We start from the raw sequence: 26,076 nt of genomic DNA on the forward strand, positions 1-26,076 counted from the left end.
ACCAGTTTTCAGAATGACGTTATAATTAACATTGACAGTGTAATAAACTTTAAATTTTTCTATCCTAACAACATGAGTCAAATAATGACAGCAAGTATCTGCACTTTTTCTGTCAACTGATGAAGTTTCGAAAACAGATGGGCTGTATCAATGTGCTATTAAGCTTTATAGCGTGCTGATTCTCACTTTTAAAATAGTAATGATTGCAATAAAAGTATAATCAGCTAAAAACACCTCGAGTTAAAATAGTTTTCGCTGTTTTCCAAATGGTGACGGAAATAATTTTAATAACGGCGATATAATTAACTATGTTTGTAAAACGTAGCCCGCGCCTTACGGACACTCGAAGGATCTTCGAACTTGCTGAGCTCTCATCGCTTTACCGTAACCGAAATACCCTATTAGCAAAATTTAATCGTAATAACTATAATCAAGGGATCATTTTCCTCAGCAACGGGGGTCCGACCATTTAGGAACGGCAAGCAAGAGATCATTAAAAAGGGCTATTTGTAGAAATAGAAAATAATTTACGAAAACAAACGATGTTATAATTACACATTGCATCGTAAAACTTCTGTTTATATGTCAAACTAGTTCCTGACCCCTGAGGTGCGCCGATTTGATTATTTAAGGAAATACAACACGAGCAAAAACTGCCATTCTGTATCGAGTTTACCTTGCATTACACTCTTCTTCTTGAAGTAAGGACAGGTCATAATGGCTTTTCTGCTCAAAGAACTCGTGTTCTTGGCGATTTTGGCTACGGCACTAACTTACCCTTGGAGGCCAATGGTAAATGGTGAGTAAAAACATCTTCAAATAGCTTAAAATTTCCATTTCTAAAATAGATATGTGCATCACTTTAAAGTGTCCTTTTCATTATTAAGAAGCTACGTCACGGGGATTTCGCGGAGTTTTGGTCGAAACTGTCCTGAAATTAGTGGTAGGCAACTTAAACCATGAAAATCATTATCTCTGAATATCTGAAGGAAGATTTAACCTTAATTTGCGGAGAGAAATCAAAACACGACTGTAAATATCGATTTTTTGAAGAAACGCGGAAACAAATTACTGTAAAAAGTGTAGCCTCAGTTTTCAGCTTTTCAAGTTGTAATCCATTTCCATCCTCGCAATCCGCAGCAAAAGACGCTTGTTAACATTTTTGGTGCTCCAATATAGCAACTGTTAATAAAAAGGACCATTAGATTTAGGTTTCCTACGACACTGGCAAACAGTATATTTTGGCTGTTTAAAAAACGCCCGTTCCAAAGCCCCGGTAAGGACCCTGTTTGCATCCCAAATTTTTTATCGCCGGTTTTTGCTGGTCTAGCGTTTTCAAACCATGAGTGGCTTGTTAGTTTTGCTTCCCTGCCGTTGAAATGGCTTGCGTTCGTGTAACTTAAATGCTGCCAATAAATTAAGAGGAAAACTCACTTCGCAAAATAAAAATATGTTTGCTTTTGTTACCGTTAAACAATCGTCTTTGAAGATGACGAGTCTCACTTTTATTTTTTCTTTAATAGTGTTATGAAGAAAAGAAACCAAAAAACAAATAAAGCACTTGTGATGCTACAATACCACACTAAAAAAGAAAACAAAAACGCGAAAAACGACAAGTGTATAAACACAGGTGATTTCGGAAGCTTTTTACTTTAGAAATAAAACCTGATCTAATTATAAAAGTATATAAAACAGAGGACAAATGAAGGGAACAGAAACGCAAAACGCTTTTTTTTAAACTCAGATACATGTGCAACAGAAAGGCACACTCATTTAATTGACTTTTCTACGAGCGTTTATACCAGAAAATTATTTCAATGACGTTACAATTTTATTCTTCAAGATCTTTGAGGTGAAAAGTCGACTTCGTACAGATAAAATTGCTCTTCATTAAAATTATAAACACAGCAGATTCATTTTAAAAAAAGACACCCTCTAACATTAAATTAATTTTAGGTCCCTTGGCTTTTTCATACTCCATATGTCGCCGAACACCAGGCACCATAAAAAAGTAACAAATTGAAAAAAAAAAACATTCTTCCACTAATTGTATTGTCATTTGCGATTGCAGATATAAGATACAACACACCTAAAGAACAAGAAGACTTCCCGCAACCATATGCTGTGAATGATGGTGAGTTCTACCAAACATCCACCTATAATAAAATTGAGCAAACTCTTTAATATATTGATTTTTTTGGGTAATGAGTAATTTTTAATTTTTATATACAACTGTTCTAAAGGCTTGTTATTTTTTCCGTATTTCTTTCATGTTTTCCCTCTCCCTGCCGTAGAAATCATTTTTACCATTTATTGGTCTCAACGGCTTGTTTTGCTTTGCCAAGTCCGGTACGACGGTACTCCTCGGTCTGTCGCTGTGGTTTTGCCAGGCTCTGTATTGCAAAAATGTGCATTAAACAGCCTTTTTATCTTTAGTTTTATGTGCGTCAGCTAATTCATGATTTGATTTGATTTGTGGCATATTTCTTTTCAAGGAACGGACGCTACTTCAGTCGAGGAACCTCCAGCCGAAAAAGAACCTCCACTGGAAACCAACACTGACGAGAAGCGCGGTAAGGATCAAAACAAACATGCTCTGTAAAAAGTAGACCGACATTTCAAAATAAGGTAGACAGCAAAACAGTAGTTTTTCCTCTTAAATCGCTTCTCGCCGCGAAGCGTCGAAAACGTTGATCGTCGCGCGCAAAGCGCCATCTAGGATTTCATTTTTCAGTCTCAAAAAAGTATAAAATAATAGAAATTGATACAAAATCGAGCCAAATTTCTTATGGCATGTAAAATGTATTAATTCTGCTATCTACTGAAGAATATTATGTCAAAAATTGTCGAAATTTGGCTAAAACTACATGTCAATAGATGGTTGCCATGACAATGACAAAAATCAAGGAAGCCGAAATTTTGTGAGGGATTAGTGAACAGTAACTGAAAATTTCATAGTCACAGATGAAAAAGACCCATACCAGACTTAAAATTGTTGTAAAAGAAAAGAAAAGAAATCAGCTACTTGTGATTTATTTCTTTTTCAGGTAAGGAGTCTTTTGTCGATGAACCCCCACTTAGCGATGAAGTTTATCCGCTGGAAAGCAAGGCCCACGGGAAACGCGGTAAGGCCGAGAACAGACATTTTATGAATAGGTCAGAAAATATGTCACGTGATGAAGCCAGTGGACAGCAGCAGGAAACATGAAATCTAAATCATGAAGCATACAAAACTTTCCCCTGCAGCTAGCGCTTCCTGTTTCAACCTCGTTCCCAGGATCTCTCTCTCTTCACGCCCCCCAGAGCGAGAGAAGAAGCTTAGTATTTACAAAATACATTCTAAGTCACCCCTCCCTCTCAAAATCTTTTTGTCACCACCCAGATTCTGGGGGGCACGTGACCAGACCCAACCAGGGTCTCTCTTCTCTCGCTCTTTGGGGGCGGGGAGAGAGAGTCCCTGGGAACGAGGTTGTTTCTGCTTTTCGATCAAATGCATGCCTTTGCAAAAGAACGCCTGATCGCAGGTTACAATTGGCCCCTTTATTTGTTTTTTTTTTCTTTTTTCTTCTTTTCACAGCACGTTTTTATCACAACTATCGTGATCCGCACTTTGACGAAAACACGAAAAGCCGCCAGAGGAGGGGATCGGTGACTTCTAACACATGGCGCTGGCCAATAGACACTGATAGTAGCGGCAACAAAATTGTCAATATCCCATACGAACTTTGTAAGTAAAAGAAACCATGTTGGATTTTCCACATAAAAACACTGTTGATATCGCCCAGCTTATTGCTGGACCATTTGTAGAAGATCGTGTCGTACAGTTTATTTAATAATCACGCTAGAAATTTACATTTATAAAGCTCACCCAATTACTTCCTTCAGCCCAATTACTATCTTATTGCAAACGCATTTGAATACAATATACAAAAGTGTCTTTTTTCCTTTGGCCTTACTGCCCTGTTAGAATTTATGATGTGATAAACAGGCTACGTAACCAAAAGATGGGTGCGTACGTATCCAGGGGCCTGTTTCTCGAAAGCCCCGAAAACTTTTCGGGCCCGTAAAGCCATTTTAAATTATCTGTATTTTTAAAACAGACAAGTGTAAAGGCCTGAAACTTGGTATGAAGGAAACCACAGTTCAAATGAAAAATATCATGGAATTAAACAGCTCTGTAATTATAAGGTTTGAGATTTTTCAATGGCTTTTCGGGAGCGAGAACTTTTCGGAACCTTCGAGAAACGGGCCCCTGTACCGACCCCCAGTATCAAAGTTAGAGAAAGCCCGGGGAAAATGTATCTGAAATTTAACAACTGAAAGTTAACTACAATTTTGCACGCTCGCTTTTGATTGACTGCCAGGCTTATCTAGTAGGATTCAATCGACACCGGATAAAATTCATACAGGTTTAAATTCGCGTGCGAGGTGAAACAAAACTAGCTCCTCATAGACCTCGTTTCACTAGCAGGAAGTACTGCCTCCAACTCGTACCCAGTCGTTACTCGACTCGTTTTTTCGCTACGCCCTTCCCGTGATGCATTACGCGCCGCTCATATTGCGAGAGAAGCGACTGGGTACGAGTTGTTACTGCCCCCAAGTCGACCCAGGGTATTTTCGCCGCCTTTAGGCCCCTTCAGGCAGACGTGTTCTTCAATGACATTTGTTACTCAAGAGATAAATGTTATCTATCTCCATTCTCAAATTCCTGTGGGCAGCCGCGAGGACCCATAACTTAAATCGACTAGTTAAGAATGCCATGAGCCCGTTTAGTTAATACATAATTCATAAACAAATATGACCAAGCTTGCTCGGAACCAAACTGGAAGAATATCGATCTTTAGTGCACAGAATGTTCATCTCGGTCTTTTATGCCGTCGACCAGAAATTTATGTACAGACTTCGCTTCACTCGATCCGTACTATCAAGTCCTTTGGCCGAGTTAAAAGGACACGAAGTTTAGCAAAAAAGAATTAAATTAAGCAAGCATTGTAAGCATTGTTATCAAGCACTGTAACTATAAATTTATTAACGTATATGTATTGTATTTTAAGTTCAGTTTTGTAAGTAACAACATTGTATGTAGCTGTCTATTTTTCTTCTTTGTTTGCAATAAACTATTTAAAGAAAGGTCCTCGGGCCGACATTGCCCCAGTACGCATGTCCATGGCGCCTAGTGAAGAAGAGATATTTGTCAGGGTCCCCTATACCTCGCTGCGAAATGGAATCACATGTAAATATTTTGCTTTTCACGCGTGACGGATATAATTCTGTTACGCTCGTAAGGTGTGAGACCAGATATTGTACATTTTTGTGCTGTCAAGATCACCCACGCGACAAAATAGCTGACAAAAGTCCAAATCCCAACCAAAGAGCTAAAACAAAGTCTAAAGCTAATCAAAGTCTCTTCGAGATATCGACGTTTTTGCATGAAGTATGAGTCGAAGGTTTATCCTGTGCATTGTTCTTCGAACATATCATTACAGTTTCTTTGTAGTTTAGTTTAACAATTTCCTATCTTCGCGGAGGAAATGCAGCCATATAATTTTGTCAAAAATGGCTCGTCCGCGCCGGGTATTTATACACATATTCCTTAACATTACACAAATAAACAGTGCAAATTTCACCGAGATCTGACGATTCTATACTTTAAAATTGCAAGGACCTTTCGAGGCAGTCGATTACGGCAGCGAAAATAGCAAATGAAACAGCAAAATATGCGTTCGACGCTTTGTTTTTGCGACGCCATATTTGAATTGTTATAGGTAGACCGCTGTTCAATGTGTTCAAGGCCGTATCGTTACGATTGCTCCACGAAAAAGCACGAATAAAATACGGATATTTCCGACTACTGTCGGAGAAAACATTGCGCATATAATTGCGGCGTAAACAAATCGTTACACTCAAGCTGCGTTTTGTCTAGGCTCTGCGAGGGTCGGATATCAAGACCCAGGATTAAACAAAAGCCAGAAAAACAGTGAATGCTTTCGAATTATATTTGAAGATGAAATACGAAAGAATTTTGCTGTCTTTGACTGAAATTCCACTCGAACTGCGTAGATACGATCGCATGTTGTAAAGCCGATTCATGCAACATTGCTATCAACGGCTCAACGCGAGGTCTCTAAAAGCTAAAAGAAGCCCCCATCTCTTGCATTTGTTTTAACTTCAATAATATCTTTGAAAAGAGCGAGTTTTTTGGTATGGTTTATTTTTGACGTTTGCAATTTTTAAACGATGTAAGTGCTAGTGATTATTTATTCGTGTTTTAGTTACGCAATCTATTGTTTGTGCGACGCTTTTTATAGATCGCATTTCAGACACACGTGCGTTGAGATAAGAAAGCTGACATGTCACTTTTAAAATTGTTATATAACGTTTGTAAATGTGACAAGTCACGTTTTTTCCACAAGATCGCAAGTGATCACCCACAGCGGAAAGTAATCCCTTGAGAAATTAAAACAGTCCCTTGAGAAATTAAAAAAGTCCCTTGAGAGTTTACAAATATGTCGTTCCAAATCTTGTTTACATAACCCCTATTCTACCATTTTAGCTTGTAAACAAGCAAAAACGTCGAAAAAATCGCATTCATCCGCACGTAAAAAGATCTTGAAATTGGGAATCACGAATCAAAAAAAAAATACCCGAAATCACGTTTCACGGCAAATAAATAGCCTTAATCACGCTTCACGTAAAAAGTATAGGGGACCCTGATTTAGCTTGTCAGGACTAGAATATTAACACAAAGTTTGCTTCCATTTCAAAGCCAGTGATTTGAGCTCCAGTGCAAACAAGTGGGTAAAAACCATCTTCCGTCAGTTGGCACAGGACACCTGCATTAATTTTAAGGAACGTAGTTCCTCTGACGCAAAGTATGTGATCTTTGAAAACGGAGCTGGGTAAGTGTACACAAAGGAAAAACTAGGGCTGTCCCCGAAAGATGCTCAATACTTCTTTAAAAGATGCTCAAAAGTTGCTTCAAAAATCCCAAGAACATTCTCCAAATATAAAGCATTTTCACGCAATTAAACTGCAACAAGATACCGATGACGTTATATTTGCTAACTAGTTTTTCATGCTGAATGATCCGAAAGTTAAAGTAACCATCGAACTTTTTTGGAAATCTTCGGAGAAGTTTGAAAAATGCTCAGGAACATTCGTAGGGCCTTCGAACAACACTCGGACAATCTTCGGTTTAGAAATTGCAAAAAAGTTGCTCCCAGTTGCTCAAAGGAAAAAAAGTTGCTCGAAAGATGAAAAGTTGCCCAAAAAATGGCGAGCATCTTTTTTAAAATTACCATGTGGCATAATAATAATAATAATAATAATAATAATAATAATAATAATAATAATAATAATAATAATAATAATAATAATAATAACTTTATTATCGTGTCAAACTGTAGTAGCTGAGGGGAAAAGTCCCCTCTACTAATTGTGGACACCTAACCTGCCTAACTAAAAACGTAATTAATATATATAAAATAGAAAATATTTAAATATACATTGTTGTATACATGTATACAGCTATTTCAATAAACGTTGTCGGTCAAAGCTAAAAGCTAAAAGGCAAGACCGTATGGCGTTCTGGGTATTCACTACAAATTTGCATATAAGCTTCATTAAGCATCATCGCACGTGGAGAATTCACGAGTTTGTTTTTTCCTCTCAGGAGGACTTTCTGTAGCTTTACCTTCACTGTCACTTGGTTCTGAGTTTTGAAAATTCTTCTTAAATTCAGTGTAGCTAAAACCACCTTGTTTCACATGTCTGAAGAAATAGAAAACGTGCAAACTTGCGTTTGTCATGTCATTATATATTTTAGTATTCAGCACGTGCAGTTGCCCTCTTCTTCTACCCATACTGCCTTTCAATCTTGTCTTTAAGCTTTGATCCGGACAACGTTAATTGAAATAGCTGTATGCATTGTTGTCTATGATCACAAGGGTCCTGTTTTCTTACCCAACGTACGGTTCTGTCCTCGTGTAACAGTACACAAAGGCCGATACAAATAGCAATACACTGTGATTCTAATGAGTAGCAATGAGTCCAAAACAAAGAAAATACAATGGTTGGTTATTTCCTTGTTCACTGGTGCACAAGGTGATAGCCCTCGACCGCAGTCAAGAAAAGTACTTCAAAGATAAGGTTTCAATTTTCACAGTTTAAAGTTCGATATATTACCGGTATATATATCCTGACGATTTACTGAGTTTTTTGCGGGAACTTTACTAAAAACGTCCTACGTGTTTAAAAAAAGCGATATGCGAACTTGTCGTAGCCTGCGTTGCAGACGAACAAAAACCCGGTTATAACGGATATAACCGGGGTTTTGTTCGTCTGCGACGCAGGCTAACTTGTCGGCGCCATTTTGCAAAGCACTTTGGTTCAGGTCAAAAGTAAAAACACCCGTTTACCTGAGGAAATGGGAATATGTTTACACCCAGGAGCTATTTTATCTATCCTTGCTCATATTAACACTTCATAATGAACGAAATTGCCCGAAATACGAAGAAAAGCTGACTGAGATGTTTGACCGCGTAGAAAAATAGCCCTGGGCCAATGACTGTTGCTAGAGGTCAAGCTTCGAGTAGAAATCCCAAAGACTATCTGTGGCACCAAGTGTCAGATGAAGCGTCCAAAAATGTCAATTTTAGTAAAAAAAAATCACGTGTTAATTAGCAAGTCATACCACTCTTAAAATGACGTCATATATTTCAAAGAATCCGCCATCTTGGATCTAATCTGGCTAATTTAGATTTCAAAATGTTTCAAAAAAATTAAAGAAAATCTCCAAAATTGATTTGCATAAACTGCTAAAGAAACAGGATTTTCAAGACATTTTATATAAAAAAGTTTAATCTCGCCTGGTTAGCTCAGTTGGTAGAGCGCCGGACTGCTGTGCGGGAGGTCTCGGGTTTGAACCCCAGACCGGACCAACACTCAGGGTCTTAAAATAACTGAGGAGAATGTGCTGCCTTTGTAATTTCATCTGCAAATGGTTAGACATTCTAGTCTTCTCGGAAAAGGACGATAAACCGTAGGTCCCGTCTCCTGTATCTTCAGTCTTATAACAGGGGACTTAAAAGAACCCACACACTATTCGCAAAGAGTAGGGCACGACGCTCCCGGTGTTGTGGTCTGGCCTTTACAATTGTGCAGTAAAATTACAGTATGTGTAAAGCGCATTTGAACATACACCTAATTGCAGTAACGTTGTCATAGCAAAAGAAAAAAGAAAAAAGGTAAATAGGAATAAATTAGCGTAGTTTCATAACTGGTAGCATTTACAGAAAACTCACGAGTTTCTATCTGCACACTTCGTGTCCCTTTTTATTCTGTAATAAGAAAAATTGATTTATTTGTGATTTTGAGGCATTTTGAGGCCATTTGTTTGAATACATTTCATGCATACACTTAATTAATTCCTATTTGCCTTTTTCCTTTTTCCTTTTTTCAATGACAACTATATTGCAATTAGGTGTATACATATGAAAAATGCGCTATATAAATACATTATCATTATCATTATTACCAAAAACAGCAAACTAAGCTTTACAACACTAAATTGTGGTATTGATTTTTTTTCCTTTGATAACATGGTTTCCTAGAAAACGCCACTTGTCTAAACATTGACACACTAAAATGTTATGCTGTTTAAGTAGAATAAGTGAATAAGTTTGAAATCAGAGCGGGCACTTCGTGCTTTGCACGTTGGAGCTTGAGAGCTGGGAGTATATGCATTTAAATTTATTATTTTCTTCATTATAGGTGCTCGTCCTTAATAGGGTACCAAGCCAATCCCAGTCAGACTGTCAGCCTGGGATCTGGGTGCGAATACAGAGGAACGATTGCCCACGAAATTATGCATCTTTTGGGGTTCTACCACGAGCATACCAGGCAGGATCGAGATCAGCATATTACAGTATACGAAGACAATATTCAGACCGGTATGTTATTCACTGAGTGATTTGTTGCTGTATGAAGTTGTAATCAGCAAGCAACTCATCCGGTCGCAAATTAACTCGTCTCCAGGGCGCTTTTCCTTTCAAAAGTGGCCGGGAAAAGTGTCCTGGGGACAAGCTCGATTTGGTCAGGAATCCAGTTCACCCAGGGAATTTACTCATGCCTCTCACTTAATTGTTGATACTAAAAATAAGGGCCGGAAGAAATAAAATTTACCAGGTAAATCGAAAGAAATTACCAGTTTCTCTTGTTTGCATAGTTTGGGCCTCTCTGTTACACAGAAGTGTGATATTATAAAAAAAATCCATCATTTTGAACGACGTCGTCGGCCACATGCCTATAAAAACTGAGATTCTCGAGCTTGACTCAGAAATTATATTTTCACTTTGTTTTATTTTCGGCAGGGTGGGGATCGGAGTTTACAACAAGAAACCAGAACAACTTCGGCTACTCGTACGACAAGCATTCGCTCATGCAATACGGGAAGACTGCCTTTGGCAACAACGGAGCAGTCACTATGGAGTCCAAATCCGACTCTGATGAAAAACTGGGAGCAGTTTCACACATGGACGCCAACGATTTGGGAAAGATCAACGCTTTTTACACTTGTAGTAACCCTAAGACATGTAAGTTGCTCTGATTACACTGCATCGTGCATCGTGCATCTTGCATCGTGCACAGTAACTGGCATTTCGTAAAATGCCAGTCAGTATGTAGTAGTACAAGCTCTGGGCTTATACAACTTCATAAGAGGGCATGCGTGGGCTTGTATCTGGAGGGGCTTTGTAATAATTATCTTTTATTAGTAGAAACTCAGCTGTGTTCTATTGGAAATCTGCGAATCTGATTGGTTCTCCCACTGTTTTCTATTTTAACAATAGAGTGTTTCTGTCGAGGAATATCGGCTGATAGTTGCCCCGCGGAAATTTGATGTTCTTAAAAAATATTAGCCCGAGAAGCGAAGCCGGGAAAATAGTAGAACATATTCGGGACATCAGACCGAGTTCTGAGAAAAAAACTCTATTGTCTTTATTTTCACCACTAATCTCCGCGCGAACAAAAACAAGATCGTGAATAATTTTTACTTTTGGGGATAAAAACTCAATTGAAAGCCGACATTTGACAAACGAAACAAAACCAGACGAGAAACCCACCATGAGTGAATTTGGTTGGGTTTTTTTGTCTGCAGGCACGCTTGTTTACAAAAAATGGCACGGGTGCGCTCGGGCGGGCACTATCGATCCGGGCATTTTTCACGGGAGGGCACTATGGGCTGATAGTGCCCTCCGGCGCGCGGGCACTATCGCGTCACGTGTTCAATTTAAACCAATCAGAATTGGAGAAAATTTAGTGGTGAACTATAATCGTCGATAGAAAACAGTCGCGCGCGCGTAGCTCTTTAATCGTTAAATTTTCTTGATTTTTGTCTTCAAAGTGCACAATATTGTAGGTTTTGGACTGCAATCCTTTAGAGTTTCTACTAAAACAATTAGACTACTCGCCCTCGTTTTCTATGAGCGATAGTCAACTCGGCTGCGCCTCGTTGACTATTCGCTCATAGAAAACTCGGGCTCGTAATCTAATTGTTAATTAGAAAGCTGTCATTCACTATATAGTAGTTTTCAGAACGGTCCTAATTACTTTCCAATAATTATAAAGGAAATTAACGCGAAAGAGGGTGTAACATTTCAAAATAAAGGAAATTAACGCGACGAACACAAAGAAAAAACTTGTTGAGACAACAGGAACAATTTTATCTCAAAACTAGGCGTGATATCTTAAACGTAGAGGTTAAACGAAAGAATCTGACCGCCTCCAGCGTTCTTTGCAGTTTCATTGATACTGGCAGATTCCTACCCTGATGAAATAATGCCTCAGTTTTCCTAGAGATCAAGAACGTCTTGACTGTATCGAGAAATTGCGGCCAAAATAATGGAAATTATGGTTATGGAAATTAACGCTCCACTTAATTAACGGCGCGGTATTTAATATTAACAAAAATTAACGCAACTTAAATTAACGCGAATTTTTGAAATTCGCGTTAATTTCGTGAAGCGTTAATTTCCTATAATAAGGTATGATCAATTGGAATTGAAGGTGTACGGTACGCAAATAAAACTGCACATTTTTGTTTTCAGTCGTTGATCACACGATCACTGTGACAACGGGAAATGGTTGGGGCGATGGGACTGACGGAGATGTGTACATGAAACTCGTGGGAAGCAGTGGAACCACTCCTTGGCAGCTCATCACTTCAGGAGGGGAATATGACAATGAATACGAGGCCGGCGAGTAAGTTATTGTTGAGAAACAAGTAATTTCTGTCGTCACCATCTTAGGGCAAAGAAAAACCTGAGTCGCCGACGGTAATCAAACCTATGACCTTCCGCAAGCCGGTCAGGGATGCATACCGTAAAATTTTACTCTTATAAGCCGATGGCTTATAAACGGAGGGCTTATATCGGGGCGGGGGGGGGGGGGGGGAGGGAGGCTTTCGTTAAGAAATTAGTTATAGCAGCGGTGATCGAAATACATTTTTCATTAACTGATTTTGAATTAAGCTTTAAAAACTCATAATTAATCACATTCATTTCTAGTATTTGGAACGATATTGGGAAAGGGGAGCTTATATAAGGGGGGGGGGGGGAGGGGGGCTCATAATCGTATGTATCTTTTGTCTACAGGTCAGGATGGGCCTAAAAGTGGGGGAGCTTATAAGCGGTGCAACAGTGGCCTGTTGCAACTGCAGCGAGCCGCTTGCCTTTTTCCAGTTTTCGCGCGGCCAGCATTTCATAGAACCTTTCTTTGCTTCCCGCTCAACCAATAAAAAAAGAAGGACTGATTTCTTTTGCTATGTTCTCGTTTTTGCTTCTGTTTGCTATCTGTATTTTTTTCTAACCAACCGATCTCATATCTCTTTGTGTCTCAGTATACAGAAGTTCTACATTCCATTTCCAAACGTGGGAACCATCTCCAGTGTGCAGGTCGCTCTTGAAGCGGAAGGCGATGTGCCGGGAAAGAAAAGGCGTTCGATTGAAAAAGGGAGAAAAATGAAAAGGTGGTTCAATGGATGGGGTCTTGAAAACGTAAGTAAATAAATAAATATATAAGTAAGTAAATAAATAAGTATGATAGGTAGGCGGGAAAAGAGACGGCAGGAAGCCACCTCCCAAGGTGCATTGCGTGAGCCGGGGAAAATGGCAATAAAAGGTTCGGAAAAAGCAAAGTTTATTAGCTTTTATTCATCCTGTCCACTCCCCACCACACCCTCAAAAAATCCTTTTAAATCAACTTCAGTTATCACTTATTTGCAAGAGGTGCGGCCCTGTTCTCTGTCATCGTGTACTTAATTGCCGGGCTTTGGCGCGTGTGAATAACCGAGCTTTACTTCATGTAAATTGACTCTTTGTAAAAGCGATCTTATATTTTATCGTTTTCGTATTTAACAGGTGAATGTCGATGGCGCGTCATTTGGTGGGGATGATCTTTACGAAGGAGATGAGGTGACACTTGATAAATGAGAAACAGCCACAAGGAAGATCAAACCCGCGTATTCCACACAAACTCACGGACCTTAAAAGACAAAACTAGTCAAGACTCTTCCTTAGTACATTGTATGCAGTTGTCTGTAAGAAATTAGCGACCTTTAGATTTGACTACGAGTACGAAATCGAGTACGAGTACGACTTTGGAATTTCGACACGATTGTATCCCCCAAACTATAACTCTTCCCTGTTGCTGACTAACACAAAAATAAACGTTAGGGATAAGATTGGTGTGATAAGTGATTATAGGAGGCACACGAATTTTGTTTGAAAACTCGTTCTCGTACTCAATCTCGTACTTGTAGTCCAATCTAATGATCGCTAATATAAGTGACAAAACGGTATTAACTACCGCCTGTGATACATCCTCGTAGAAATGACAGTTACCTGTAGTCTAAACACTCAGTGTTAAGACTATGAGTGTCATTTCTACGACTGTACTGACAGAAGAAAAACGACTCGACAGTAAAAACGAAACCACGAGTGTGGAGATGTGGATCGGACTGGCATTTAAAGTTATATTTATCACTCAGTAGTACAATAGAATGATACATTTAACTCAAAGAGGAGCTGTATGATCTACTATATTAAGATCACACTGTAAGCCCTTGACGTAGCAAGAAATAAAAACGAGCATTGAAAATGAAACTCTCTTTGATGTCAGCGACCTTGACTCAAAGGACTGACGGTTTTACATAGACCAAGGGCACCTTGTTCGAGGTTAAGTCCTGTTCCAATCCAAAGGATCGAAGACGCCACGTGGCTAATTGTGTGGCAACTGGGAGAATTGCCATCCCTCCCACCCCAGGATGGGATGCTACACCACGCAGGCAGCCCCCCTCCCCTATCATTTTGTATTAAAGATTGTCTTTTACTCCTGGGTGAAGAGAGAGGCAATGTGAAAGTAAAGTGTCTTGCCCAAGAAAATAACACAGTGACTCCTACTAGCGCTCTAACTCAGACCGCTAACCATCAGGGCACCGCGTCTAAACGAAACCCCTACCAAACAACTACCATTTCCAGGCAGGGCTGCGTTTTGTAGCAACTATTCCGCAAAATAACCCCACAATCCCCTTCCCGAAGGTACTTAGTCCCTTTCTGGAGAAGAAAGAAGCGACGGAAATCAAACGTAAGATCAACTGGGTTGTAAACTGGACAAATGCGTTTTACTTCGAAGTTTACTAGATAACGCAGGTAGTGACAAGGCCTTTCAGAGACAGGAAATTAAAAAAAAAAATGGATATGAAGCTTAACAGAGCTTTTATGGTATATTTGAATGTTAAGAACTCGAAGACCCTTGGCCTGATGAGGTTGCCGATTTCATCATCTTCCTCTTATAACGCTAACTAAAACTTTAACATTAATCAAATATGCTATCTTAAAAAAATATTTTGATTAAAACTAAAGGACCCAGCCTGCCAATATCAAGAGCTAATCTAGGCGGGTTGTACCTTCTCCATCACGGTTTCATGTAATTTCAGAGTTTATAACTTTCCTCGTTCATGGTGGTTACTTCGGTGGGTTGATGAGTCAACAAAAACCATCGTTAGTATGCGAAAACCAACAAAAGCGTCTGGGGGCATTTTGGAACCATCGCGCAGCCAGTTACGGGTTCAGGCCATCTCAGGCTGGAATGGCTGGACAGCTGTCTCTCGTCGCGCGCACTGCGCAAATTCCGTAGTAACTCGTAGTGTCCGTACTGATAGCAATACGAGATCCGTGGTCAGCCTGTGTAGGTAACCTTTTTCTCTCGGGGACGAGCACGAAAAGTATGGGCCTGGGAACGGTATGTCATCCGATGACGCGGATTAAATTTCGCGCCTAAGCTCGATTGACTTTCCGTCCTGGAAAAAGCAACCAACGAGAGGCACCGGTACGATTCTCTGTAGAACTACGCCATTCATTATCGAAATTCTCAGCCAACAATTAGACCACTCACCCTTTTTTTCTATGAGAGAAAGTCAACTCGGCTGCGCCTCGTTGACTCTTCCCCCATCGAAAACTCTGGTTCGCACTCTTATTGTTTACTGAAACAGGAATACCAACATAACAAAGTAACACAGGAATACCAAGATCAGTGGATTCACATTTATTATTGATCACAATTACATTGTGAAAATAACCAAACCTACAATGTTAGCACTAAAAATGTCCCTACTACCTTAACAGAAATTCTACAACTCTACTTGGCAAAATCCCCATTTTTGGTTTTCCACCTTAAATGACCTCAGCTGACCTTCGATTCTCATGACCACCTACATTTATTTTAACTTGTAGTTGTTAAAAGGTGAAAAGTCAGAAATCAGTATAAGGACAAAAGAACATTACACCAGAGTCTGTTTGCAGGCTATCTGTTTTCACTCGGAGAAGAAACCAGGGAACTAAACTAAAATGGATCCACCCCATAAAAGTGGAGAGGGGAAGGAGGGGAGACTATTCCCTCTCGCCACTGAATTTTTTTGCTCTTATTAAGAAAACAAACACCAGAGGCCCATTTCTCAAAGTTCCCAACAAGTTTTCGCACCCGGAAAGCCACAGCAAAATCTTACATAATAATTATTAGAGAGATGTTTTATTCACATATTTTTAAATTATATGAACAGTTTCCCTTCATACAAAGTTTCAGGCCTATACACTCTGTTTTTAAGATACAGACGAGCTAAAAATGGCTTTGCGGGCCCAGAACGTTCTCGGGGCTTTCGAGAAATGAGCCCCAGATCACAGGTTAATAAGGACTGTGCCTTTTCTTCACCATCTACCGTGTCTCCGGCTGTTTGAAGAGCTTTCTAACATAACAGACTGTTTACACTATATAGCATCCCGGTTTGACCGGTTTGACCGGTTCTAAAGAGCTTAGACAGCTACCAGCTAGCAAAAACCACAGGACGGGCATGTAAATGTATGATCTGTCAAACCACTGAATAATGTGAATATATTTTGTGAAATAACATTTTTGTACAGTGATATAATGGATATATAAAATGACCACTGTGTTCTCTCAAAAAATTATTGCCGGACAAGTTTATATATGATATGTACATATTTTTATCACGCATTGCCTACACTCCAATTTTATATGTTTTGTGTTGAGTGTACATTGAAAAAGAGAAAATGAATGGATAGCTTGTATCTGTGAAAAAAGTTCAACTTTGTTGAACTTCAGCTTTAACAGGCATCACCTGTTCATACATTTTTTTTGTTTTTTTGTTTTTGTTTTTAATTTATGCACACAGTAACATAGTTAATGTGTGACTGGGGAAATCCACCTTATTTTAATTAAACAAAATTTTAAAGTCTTATGATTCCACAAAATTCCATTGCTGGGAAAGTGAGGATTAACTCGAGTGGTTTTCTAATTCAGTACTGTTCACAGAACAAGGTTACTAAAAAATGGCCTAAAAAGAAACTAAAAAGTACTTATATAAAACCAGGGATGTCGCTAAGGGCCGGCTGCCGGCTAATTTAACCGGCTGAAATAGAACTTAAATCTGGCTGAAATTTCACATGAAAACGAAAACTTAGGTAAACTTTTAGAGCTGCCAAGGCCAGAAAAGCCAGCTGGGCTTGTTGATGAGCTGGCTTAGTGTTTTCTTAGCTACATCCCTGTGAAGCTGCACTGTACATTACATTGCGACCAATACGCATGCAGCCTAATAATTACATTGCAAACCTGCATGGCAAATTAACCTCGTCTTGAAGTTACATGCATCATGTTTTGATATTGTTATTTTCCTGAATACTGGTACAAATAAACCTAGCCTGTTCCAGACTTTCATCTAGGTTAATTATTGACTATGGTCACGTTGTGTAACTCTACGTCTTGTGCTCGCGTCTCCTTGTCATCATTCTGTTGTTCTAGTCGTGTGCGATCTCACTGTTAGTTTCAATTTTGTTTTGGCTACTTATTCCACTTGCTTTTTTTCTACCAAGTGCCTGGAACAGGCTAACATAAACCTTGATACATGTATTTTATTAACATGAAATGTAAATTCAAGCAAAACGTACAAAGGAAGAACTCCCTTAAATGTTTTAAGTGAGAATACATTCCCAATAACTATGATTTCAGTTACTGTGCCATGCAGAATTTTATTTACAGCAAACAGTACTTGTCAGTACAGTTCAAATTAATTTTGAATTTAACAAAATTTTTTTGCAAATTATAGATTTTTATTAAACCTGGTTAGCACCTTAAACATTAGCCTTGAAATAAACAGCAGCCTGTAGGCAGTCTCTTGTTTAGGGTTTCATGCCAGTGGCAAAGCAATGAACAACGAGAGCCTGCTCGTAGGCTAGGTTATACAGAGGTGCTTCAAGTTTTATTCACTTACATCTATAATGCTCAAGTCAGGGTCAGTTTGGCAGGTGCACGTGATCAAAAACCACACAGGGCCACGTTGGTGTTGTACAATTCATGATTGGGTGACCACAATTACTTACAGGGCTGCAAATAACAGTCGGTCATCGAACATTGGCCGACCAAAATTTGCTAATGTCCGACGATATCCCAAGTGTGGTCGGACATAATGTCTGGACAATTTTTTGATCATAAATCATCTTTTTTACAGCAACAATGAATGAAAGTCTGTCCAACCACAATTTTGTTTTGTCTGACCAAGATGGTGTCTTGGTAGGACATATGTCCTTTCAAGTGAAAAAAATTATTTGCAGCCCTGTACTCACATACACTGAATCAAGTTTTGTTGTTGAAACTCTCTCTAAATTGACTCTATTCAGTACCTGATCGATACTTTGTCGTTATTTTAATGTTATCATCACTAATTCATAAAGGTTATAAAATTATGGTAAAATCATGTGAAATGGCCTGAAGCAGACAGTGAATTTTTTTGACTACCAGCTCTTTTTGAATACCCTGTCTGAGAGATGAGTGGTTGAAATGCTATTATGATACAGTAGTATTTGTACATTATTTAAATAATTATTTCACCCAGGATAACTGCAGCAATATGAGGTAAATAATTATTGCTGTTTCCTCCATTTCAATTGAGAACTGACAATTAATCATGCACATTTACAGGTGTTGCATGATAGATGATACTCAGTTCACCCCTGCAAAGAGAACAAACAATAAAATTTTAAAACATGAACAAAATATTAGAGGAGACTGCACCTGTATGCAACACCCTCAAACAAACAAATAATACGCTATTTCCGAGTTGCCGTTTGCCTCTGTTTGAAAAGTTTGAGTCTACGTGCGAAACCATTCAAATGAAAATGAGTTTGATTTGCATTAAAATGGACATGTATGTGAAACTCATTTTAATATGAATGGTTTCACACATAGACTCGTTTTGAAACAGAGGCTCGGAAATGGCCTATTACTTACACAACTACAGCAACTATGACAACATGCAAGAAAAAAAATCACTTCAAGTTTTTTTTTTGCAAATCATATATCTTAAGATTATTGTTTCTCCATGGTTTATGCCATTTATTGACAAGATAGTTTTGTCACCGCACTGCATAAGTCAATTAATTATTTCAAAAATAAAGCGCAATAATTATTGGTCTGAAATGGTTTAAAATGAAGTTCACAAGCACAATTCAACAAACCTTGATGACTTAGTTTGGCTTGGCTGGCTTCACCACCAGGGAGGGTGGGTCAGTCTTGACATTGCCAACAGGGACGGGGACAATCTCAGGCTGTCCTTCTATTATGCACCTGATTCTTCGCTCATCTTTTGGCCAGTGGAACTTCATGTATATGTTCATGAAGGACGGCACGTCACTTTTGTGTGATCCTTTCAGCATAATGGTCATGAATTTGCCTTTCCTGTTGCTGGCGTTGATGGCCAGGTCTGCTAATATCAGATCGGATTCAAGTCGCAGCATACACTCTTCATCGCCTGGGGGAAAAAAGTTGAGATTGTCTATAAATTTATTATGTTATACCACTAAACTAAGGTTACCGTATTTACTCAAATAAGCGCCGCCCCCGAATAAGCGCCGCATTTGGGACAAAAAAGTTAATAAGTGCCACCCCCGAATAAGCGCCGCAGTCCCGATGCGGCGTTTATTCGAGGAATTCCGTATAACCAACAATAGCACTATAAAGAAACTCTAAAACAGCCTTGGAAATTCCTTTTTATCAAAAGCAATGTTTCGCAGTTCAAAGTTTTTATGTTTTACCGCTTGCCTATTTTTTTTTTTCATCCAAAATTCTGATACGCAGTTCTGTTAACGTTGTGAGGCCGTAAACTTTGTCGGGACAGCAAGCGCAACTACTTTCTTCCATAAGAGATGAATACTGACAATCAAAAGACCCTTCTTTTAGTTTTTGTAGAAGTGTCGTTTAGATTAGGTTCTTTGCGGCATCTAAATTTTAAATAAGCGCCGCCCTCGAATAAGCGCCGCACTTGAGGCCCGAAAAATTAAATAAGCGCTGCGGCGCTTATTCGAGTAAATACGGTATACCACTAGACAAGAGGGTTATATTATTTTACTTCGCACATTAAACTGTCAGCAGCACATTGCTATAAGGAAACCCTTAAAGTGGGACTGAGATACATGTATGTCTTGTTTGACATATCTGTTTACCTACATTTAATTTTCACACAAGGATTTCGTTAAGGGCCAAACACTGCAAAAATTGACCAGCTCTGAACATGACTGGGGGGGGCCCCCCCCCCCCCTTGCCCAGCTGTTTTCAACATCTGAATCAACTCAAGTTTAACAAAGAGGGTAGGGCCTTATGGCAAATTAATAATGAAAATTTAAATTACATGTAACAAAAATTACTTGTAAGAAAAACACAGTAGAGAATAACTGATTTTAACTTTTAGACTAAAAGGGGTAAAGTTCTTGGAGATAACAACTACAAACCAACCTTCAAGACTATCACTGATTTCTTCAGGCGATGAATCAAAAATTCTTTTCAATTCTGGTGAGACGCAGATAAACACGAAGTCACTTCCCTGAACACTTCTCAATGCATAGCGGAACTTGTTTTCTGCCACTTTAATGATCTCTAACTTGTCCAAATGGCATTTGTAACCCAAAGATAGACCAAAATGATTGTACAACTTCCAGACCTCCTCTTGAAAGGATTTGTCTTCCAGGTCAGAATAGTGAATAATGGAAATTGTCTTTCCAGAACTCACAGATGGGCATGGGCCTATGTCAGGAAAACAAAACACAAGATTATTAACCAATGTCTTATTATATATGGTTAATACAGTACATGCATGTACAGTTGATTTTCAATTATTTTTTCAAACCTCCCAATAGATATTTCCTTTGGGTTGGCTTCAATTATTAGTCTAACACTGTGATTTTACCCCCATTTTTTAACTCCCAGTTTTTATTACTAATTTTCATTTTCCTCGGATGTTCAAGAACAGTTGGGATGCCGCGTAAGCCCCTGGGAGGGAGGGTCGGTCTGTTGGTCAACCCAGGGTTTGCAAAAAATTCCAGCTTTCACTGACTTGATCCATACTATTTCCATTGATCCATACATTTCCTTTGAGGACTTGTTTCAAGGAAAAAAATATTAGTTCTCTTATTTTGGGGGAATTTTTCAGAATCTTCTTTGGACAATACAATCGTCAATTTTTACCACCGTTTGCACTGATACACGACACAGAAATAAAAACACCGGCGGAGACGTTTACAAGATTTCTGTCAATCGAAGTTTGCAATGACGTTTCGCACAAAAGATCACAACGGTTCAACTTGCGATAAAATAAGTTTTATGCCGATAGAAGACTACAGAAATTTGGTTAAATTTAACAGCAAATTTGTACATTTTTAAAGATTTTTCGAGACTTTAACTTCAATTTCAAAGCTTTTGTATTTGGAAACTGAATGAAGCTAAACAGATCTTAATGAAAAATCAATCTTATACAAAGCCAACAGTGCCAGACTGAATGACGCAATCAGTTTCACGGCTGGCTGAACATAAAATGCAAATGGTGGTAAATGAGATGAGAGGGGAAAGTTTCAGAGATGTTGTTCCCATAATTAAAATAGATTCATCAACAAATCATACCTTCTGAAGACATGTAACCTGATTCATATCCAGGAGATACTGGAGAGGAAACGGATTCGCCAGAACTCAAGCTATCTGTAATTGACAACTTCCGTGCCTCTGTGACTTTGAGCGGAGACAAATTTGCACAGGGCTTCTCAGCAGCCTCACTGTAAACGTCCATAGCAGTGGAGGATGTAACCATTGCTTCCAGACTGGATTCCCCACTGCCTACACATGCAGTATTAGAGTTTCCCTCATCGGTAGATTGTTCTTGTGACTTCTTGTGACGCTTTGTCTTTGAGAACATTCTGACAAACCTCTTCCCGAAAGATTTCTTTCCCTCCTTGGATTTTTTGTCCTTTGGTTCATGAGAAATAGAACGGTTTAAGTTTCTTTCGTCTTTGTCCGGTTCATGTTCACCCGAAGGTGACCATGACTTATATCTAAAGAGCCCTGGTCTTTCCTCAACTATACCTCCTCCAATTTTCAAGTTGTCGCTACTAAAACACTTTCCTTGAGGTTCTTTATTACAGTCAGTTGTCCCAGAACTAAGATTCTCAATTTCAGTGTCCAAACTTGTAGTAACAACGTAGGGCAGAGATGGTGGTAAGCTTGAAGTTGTCGAGCATTCTGAAGGCATAGACGTTGTTTGTTCTGTACTATTACAGTCTGACGATGAAACCAATGTGCTACTCGCAGGAAAATCACTACTCGTACTAGACGGAGCAGTGTCAATATCATGTCCATATCGTTCTCTGCCCCCTTGTAAGCCACCATTGTCGTCGTCATCTTCTCTCGGCATGTTGGTGTTTACCAATTTTGCCTCATATTCTGAAGAAGAATTATACATGTATCATTATTTGATTTAACACCTAGGCTGCATATAATTAAGATGATTTCTAGTCCACAAGTGCACAATTCCCACTTCAACTGTTTTTTATATAATCCTCGCACAAACAAATATTTTACCAGCCAGAATAAAAATTTTATGAACAAAAAATTAATTTTTGTCCCTATAATTAATGCCAGACAACCTTGCAAAACAACAATAATGAGTAGAAAAACCTCAATGTTATTCCAAACAAGCATTTCAGCTCATCAATCATTCCTAAATAAAACTACAGATTATATTGTCCAGACTCAGAAAAAACTTCAAGTGCAGTTTCAGAAAATACTATATCCAGGTCAAAGGGGTCCTAAAAACCAAACTTTTTCAAGGAGAGTATGGGGGTTAACTGGAATTTTTCAGAGGGGTGGGGGTTTCAAAACCCCAAGACTGTGCAGTACGAACTAAACTTGTACAAGCTTCCTAAGGGAAATTGCTCACAATGAGGTCTAAAAAGATCTAGACCTAAGGGGCGTTTACACGACAGAAAAATTTAGTACGGATCCATCAAAAAATTAGTCCGGACCTAACCACTTTTGTAGAGAAACAGTCAATTCAAAACGGGGCCATAGGCGCCTATGGCCCCGTTTTGATTTGACTGTTTCTCTACAAAAGTCGTCAGGTCCGGACTAATTTTTTGATGAGTCCGTACCAAATTTTCTCTGTCGTGTAAATGCGCCTCTAGTCCCCTAAAACCTACTCTACATGACACATCAGCAATATTGATAACATGAAAATAAAGAAATAAGGAAAAGATTTACAGGAAAGAAAAATGAACAGAAAAAGTGGAAAAGACCTAACTCAGTCTTCCAGATAAAGAACAAAGAAGCTCTGAGCTGTCAATCTTAGAGACAAAAAATTTCACAACAACCGGAAGTTAAATCAAACCTGTTACGAAAACATGAACAATATTTCCGCGAGTAACCCTTAGTTTCCGAAAGATCTAAGAGAGATCAAAGTTGGGTATGCAAACGCTATTAAAAACGTCAAAATACAAACAATTTACGACAAGATCCCGTGCTGTTTAAAAACGAAAAAGGTACTCATTTACATTCTAAGAAAACAAAGACAAACTTGAAATTTTTCTCATCTACCCAAGCTAATTTTCCCCAAAATGAACCCTGCCGTTTAACTTGGAAATCGCTTTTTTCACCGAGTTAAAACTAACTTGAACTTACATTCTACTAAACTTGAAAGTCGCTTAAAAAAATTTCGCATGAATGTTGCGAAGAAATGAATTTCCATAAACGGAAGAGCTAGCATTGCATGTACATTCGATCGTTCGCTTTCAAGCTTTTATACGGACGCAAATGGCATAAATTAACACTTTAACACTGAGATGCTGTTTTCAGGTGGCAAAATAATTTGTTATCGTATTTTCGTGTCTAATTTTTCATTCAGTAATGTACAAACCAATTTAAGGGTTTTAATTACTACTAAAAACTGTTAAAAATGTCGGACAAATTTGTAGCCGCGTGGGAAGGAAGGTAAAACTCTTTAATTACTGCGTTCTTTGCAATCATTCATACTCGTCTTACGATCAACCCTTTCTTTAAATTTAAAGATTTCAAACAACGTTTCCACTAAACTGCGAACTGATCGAAGACGGGGTATTTCGATCGCTTACGTTCGAAGACTCCAGAATCTTTTGTCAAGTCATGTTCTACGCGTGATGCTTTTACACTCGAATGCGCCCACTTAGCTTACTCCATGAGCGAATTTCGTGATTGACGAAACGTTTCTGATCTGGCATGAAAACTGCCAAGATTAACTTCTAGTAATCCTTGTACAATTTATGGATTACAAAAGGAATGAACGTCGAGTTAAACACATAAAAACATGCACAAAAAAAAATTCTCAACTCAATCATACCTTCCGCGCACTCGTGAATGACTTCCAGACAAGCGTAAAGTTCGAGCTCCGTCAAAACATCTACAAGTTTTCCCAAACGGCCATTTCTTTTGTACATCCAGTCTTCCATTAAGAGTAGTCCAGGTCTAGCATTATGTGCGAAGTAACCCAGGATCTTTTCTGGGGAATAACTGAGCAAATCGGCGACATCCTTCCAGTTTTTCAAAGCGCCCACAATATTCAAACGCATTGAAAGCGGGTCTCTAACTTTGGTGTAACTAAGCACATCTTTGGCCGGTAAAGATAGTAATGCTGGCGCTATAAGGCTTCTTTGAGGGCCTTCCTCGTCCTCTCTGCAATCCATAGTGTGTTTCTAAAGCTGTACGCTATATAATTTTCACCATTATATTTGAGTATTTGAATAATAGTCCGTGCGACGGGGAGCACCTTTGATCGTGTGAAATATATTAGCTCAGCATAAATCACCCACGATGCACGTCGGACGTTTTAGGTCACGTGGTTGCATTCTCTTCCTCATTCCAAGCCTTTTAGACACAGAAACGTGAAAATATTCTTTCAGTTCTTTCCGAGTGACCTTTTGAATATTCAATCACCCATTCTTCTTTAACTAACTTTCAACACAAGACCAGAATGCACGCAATATCCCCGCTTATGACATATTTTCCCACCCCCACCCCCTTCAAAGACCCTTGATTTGACTGGGCGTACTCGCGTGTTTTATTTGTTTGTTTGTTTATTTTTCTATTTAATAATATTCACATTAAATTATTTATTCATTGATTATTTACTTGGGGATTTTTCTTGTAAGGAAGCAGGTAAAAAAATATGCCGCTAGCTCATTTTGCAGAGAAAAACTTTTGATAAAAGTATATTTCGTTTCCAGCACGTCAAACCGAAATATTTGGTCAAAATTATTTTCAGTTTTGTTATGTTTTGTTTCATGCTTATCTGCGAAGATTAAATGGCCATCCGGTTCTTATTTTTGGGCCGGCAAAACCAAATAAATTTATTTTTGTCCGCTCAATACATAATTTTGTTAACAACCTTTTTCCGATTTGTGCCTTTGTATTTCTTTTTTTATCAATGAGGGCAGTACGTGACTCCATCAGAAACCAGACTAGTAAAATTAGATCAATGAAATAGTATTTTGCTCGATATATTGACAGTGATTGAAAACTGTCAGAAATACTCTGACATAAATGCACTGTAACTGATCAAAATACAGTTTTATGACGGAAGATGTGATAATGACGTGCATTAAAAAATAGAAAAAACTGAAATTTTAATGGGCATGGCTTTGTCATGAATTTTTAAACTCTGATGGAACTCTTCCAACTCTTGATTTTTTTTCTTATATTTTCTGCTCTCCATTTACACGTTATTTGGCGCTATATGAGATTCTACCCGTTTCTGATTTAATCTGTACATCACGAAACCAACGCTTTCAGCAGGATGTGTATACAAAACTGACAAAACAAGCCGAAACTAAGTAATTTAACTTGGCATTCATTATGCAAAAAAATGCAAAACAGCAGATTGCAGCTGGCATGTTTTATATCCTTAGAGCTTCCGGGAATATTACACAGTTTTTGAACGATTGGAGGTGACGTCCTAGATCAGATCAGACCGATCAGTCATAGATCAGACCACACTGAGGCTTACTGAAACTTAGTATGACATCAGCCCATTACCTGCAACCAAAACACTACGAGGTGCTATATCATATGCACGGGAGTACCCAACTGAGGGAGCACACGGGGGTGAGGGGTTTCTGGGAAGAGGGGGAGGGTAGTGGTAGGGTCTGTTATGTGTAGCCCTGG

At 38.8% G+C, this 26,076-nt stretch overlaps 2 protein-coding genes across 2 annotated transcripts; one reads left to right on the forward strand and one right to left on the reverse strand.

Moving 5' to 3' along the window:
- The first annotated feature begins 647 nt into the window (after positions 1-647).
- LOC144633774 (embryonic protein UVS.2-like) lies at positions 648-14,159 on the forward strand. Its single transcript, XM_078492643.1, has 11 exons — positions 648-799; positions 2,072-2,134; positions 2,496-2,573; positions 3,048-3,125; positions 3,578-3,727; positions 6,767-6,899; positions 9,772-9,950; positions 10,371-10,592; positions 12,105-12,258; positions 12,896-13,052; positions 13,416-14,159. The coding sequence occupies exons 1-11, from the start codon at positions 718-720 to the stop codon at positions 13,485-13,487; spliced, it is 1,368 nt and encodes a 455-aa protein (XP_078348769.1). The 5' UTR covers positions 648-717; the 3' UTR covers positions 13,488-14,159.
- Positions 14,160-16,067: 1,908 nt separating this feature from the next.
- LOC144633768 (uncharacterized) lies at positions 16,068-24,698 on the reverse strand. Its single transcript, XM_078492635.1, has 5 exons — positions 24,257-24,698; positions 21,517-22,329; positions 20,356-20,643; positions 19,083-19,375; positions 16,068-18,578 (listed from the first exon to the last, which is right to left on the reverse strand). The coding sequence occupies exons 1-4, from the start codon at positions 24,597-24,599 to the stop codon at positions 19,092-19,094; spliced, it is 1,728 nt and encodes a 575-aa protein (XP_078348761.1). The 5' UTR covers positions 24,600-24,698; the 3' UTR covers positions 16,068-18,578; positions 19,083-19,091.
- Positions 24,699-26,076: the final 1,378 nt, after the last annotated feature.

Source organism: Oculina patagonica, chromosome 12 (assembly GCF_052425735.1).
Source record: "Oculina patagonica isolate OP01 chromosome 12, crgOcupat, whole genome shotgun sequence".
Classification (NCBI taxonomy): Eukaryota; Metazoa; Cnidaria; class Anthozoa; order Scleractinia; family Oculinidae; genus Oculina; species Oculina patagonica.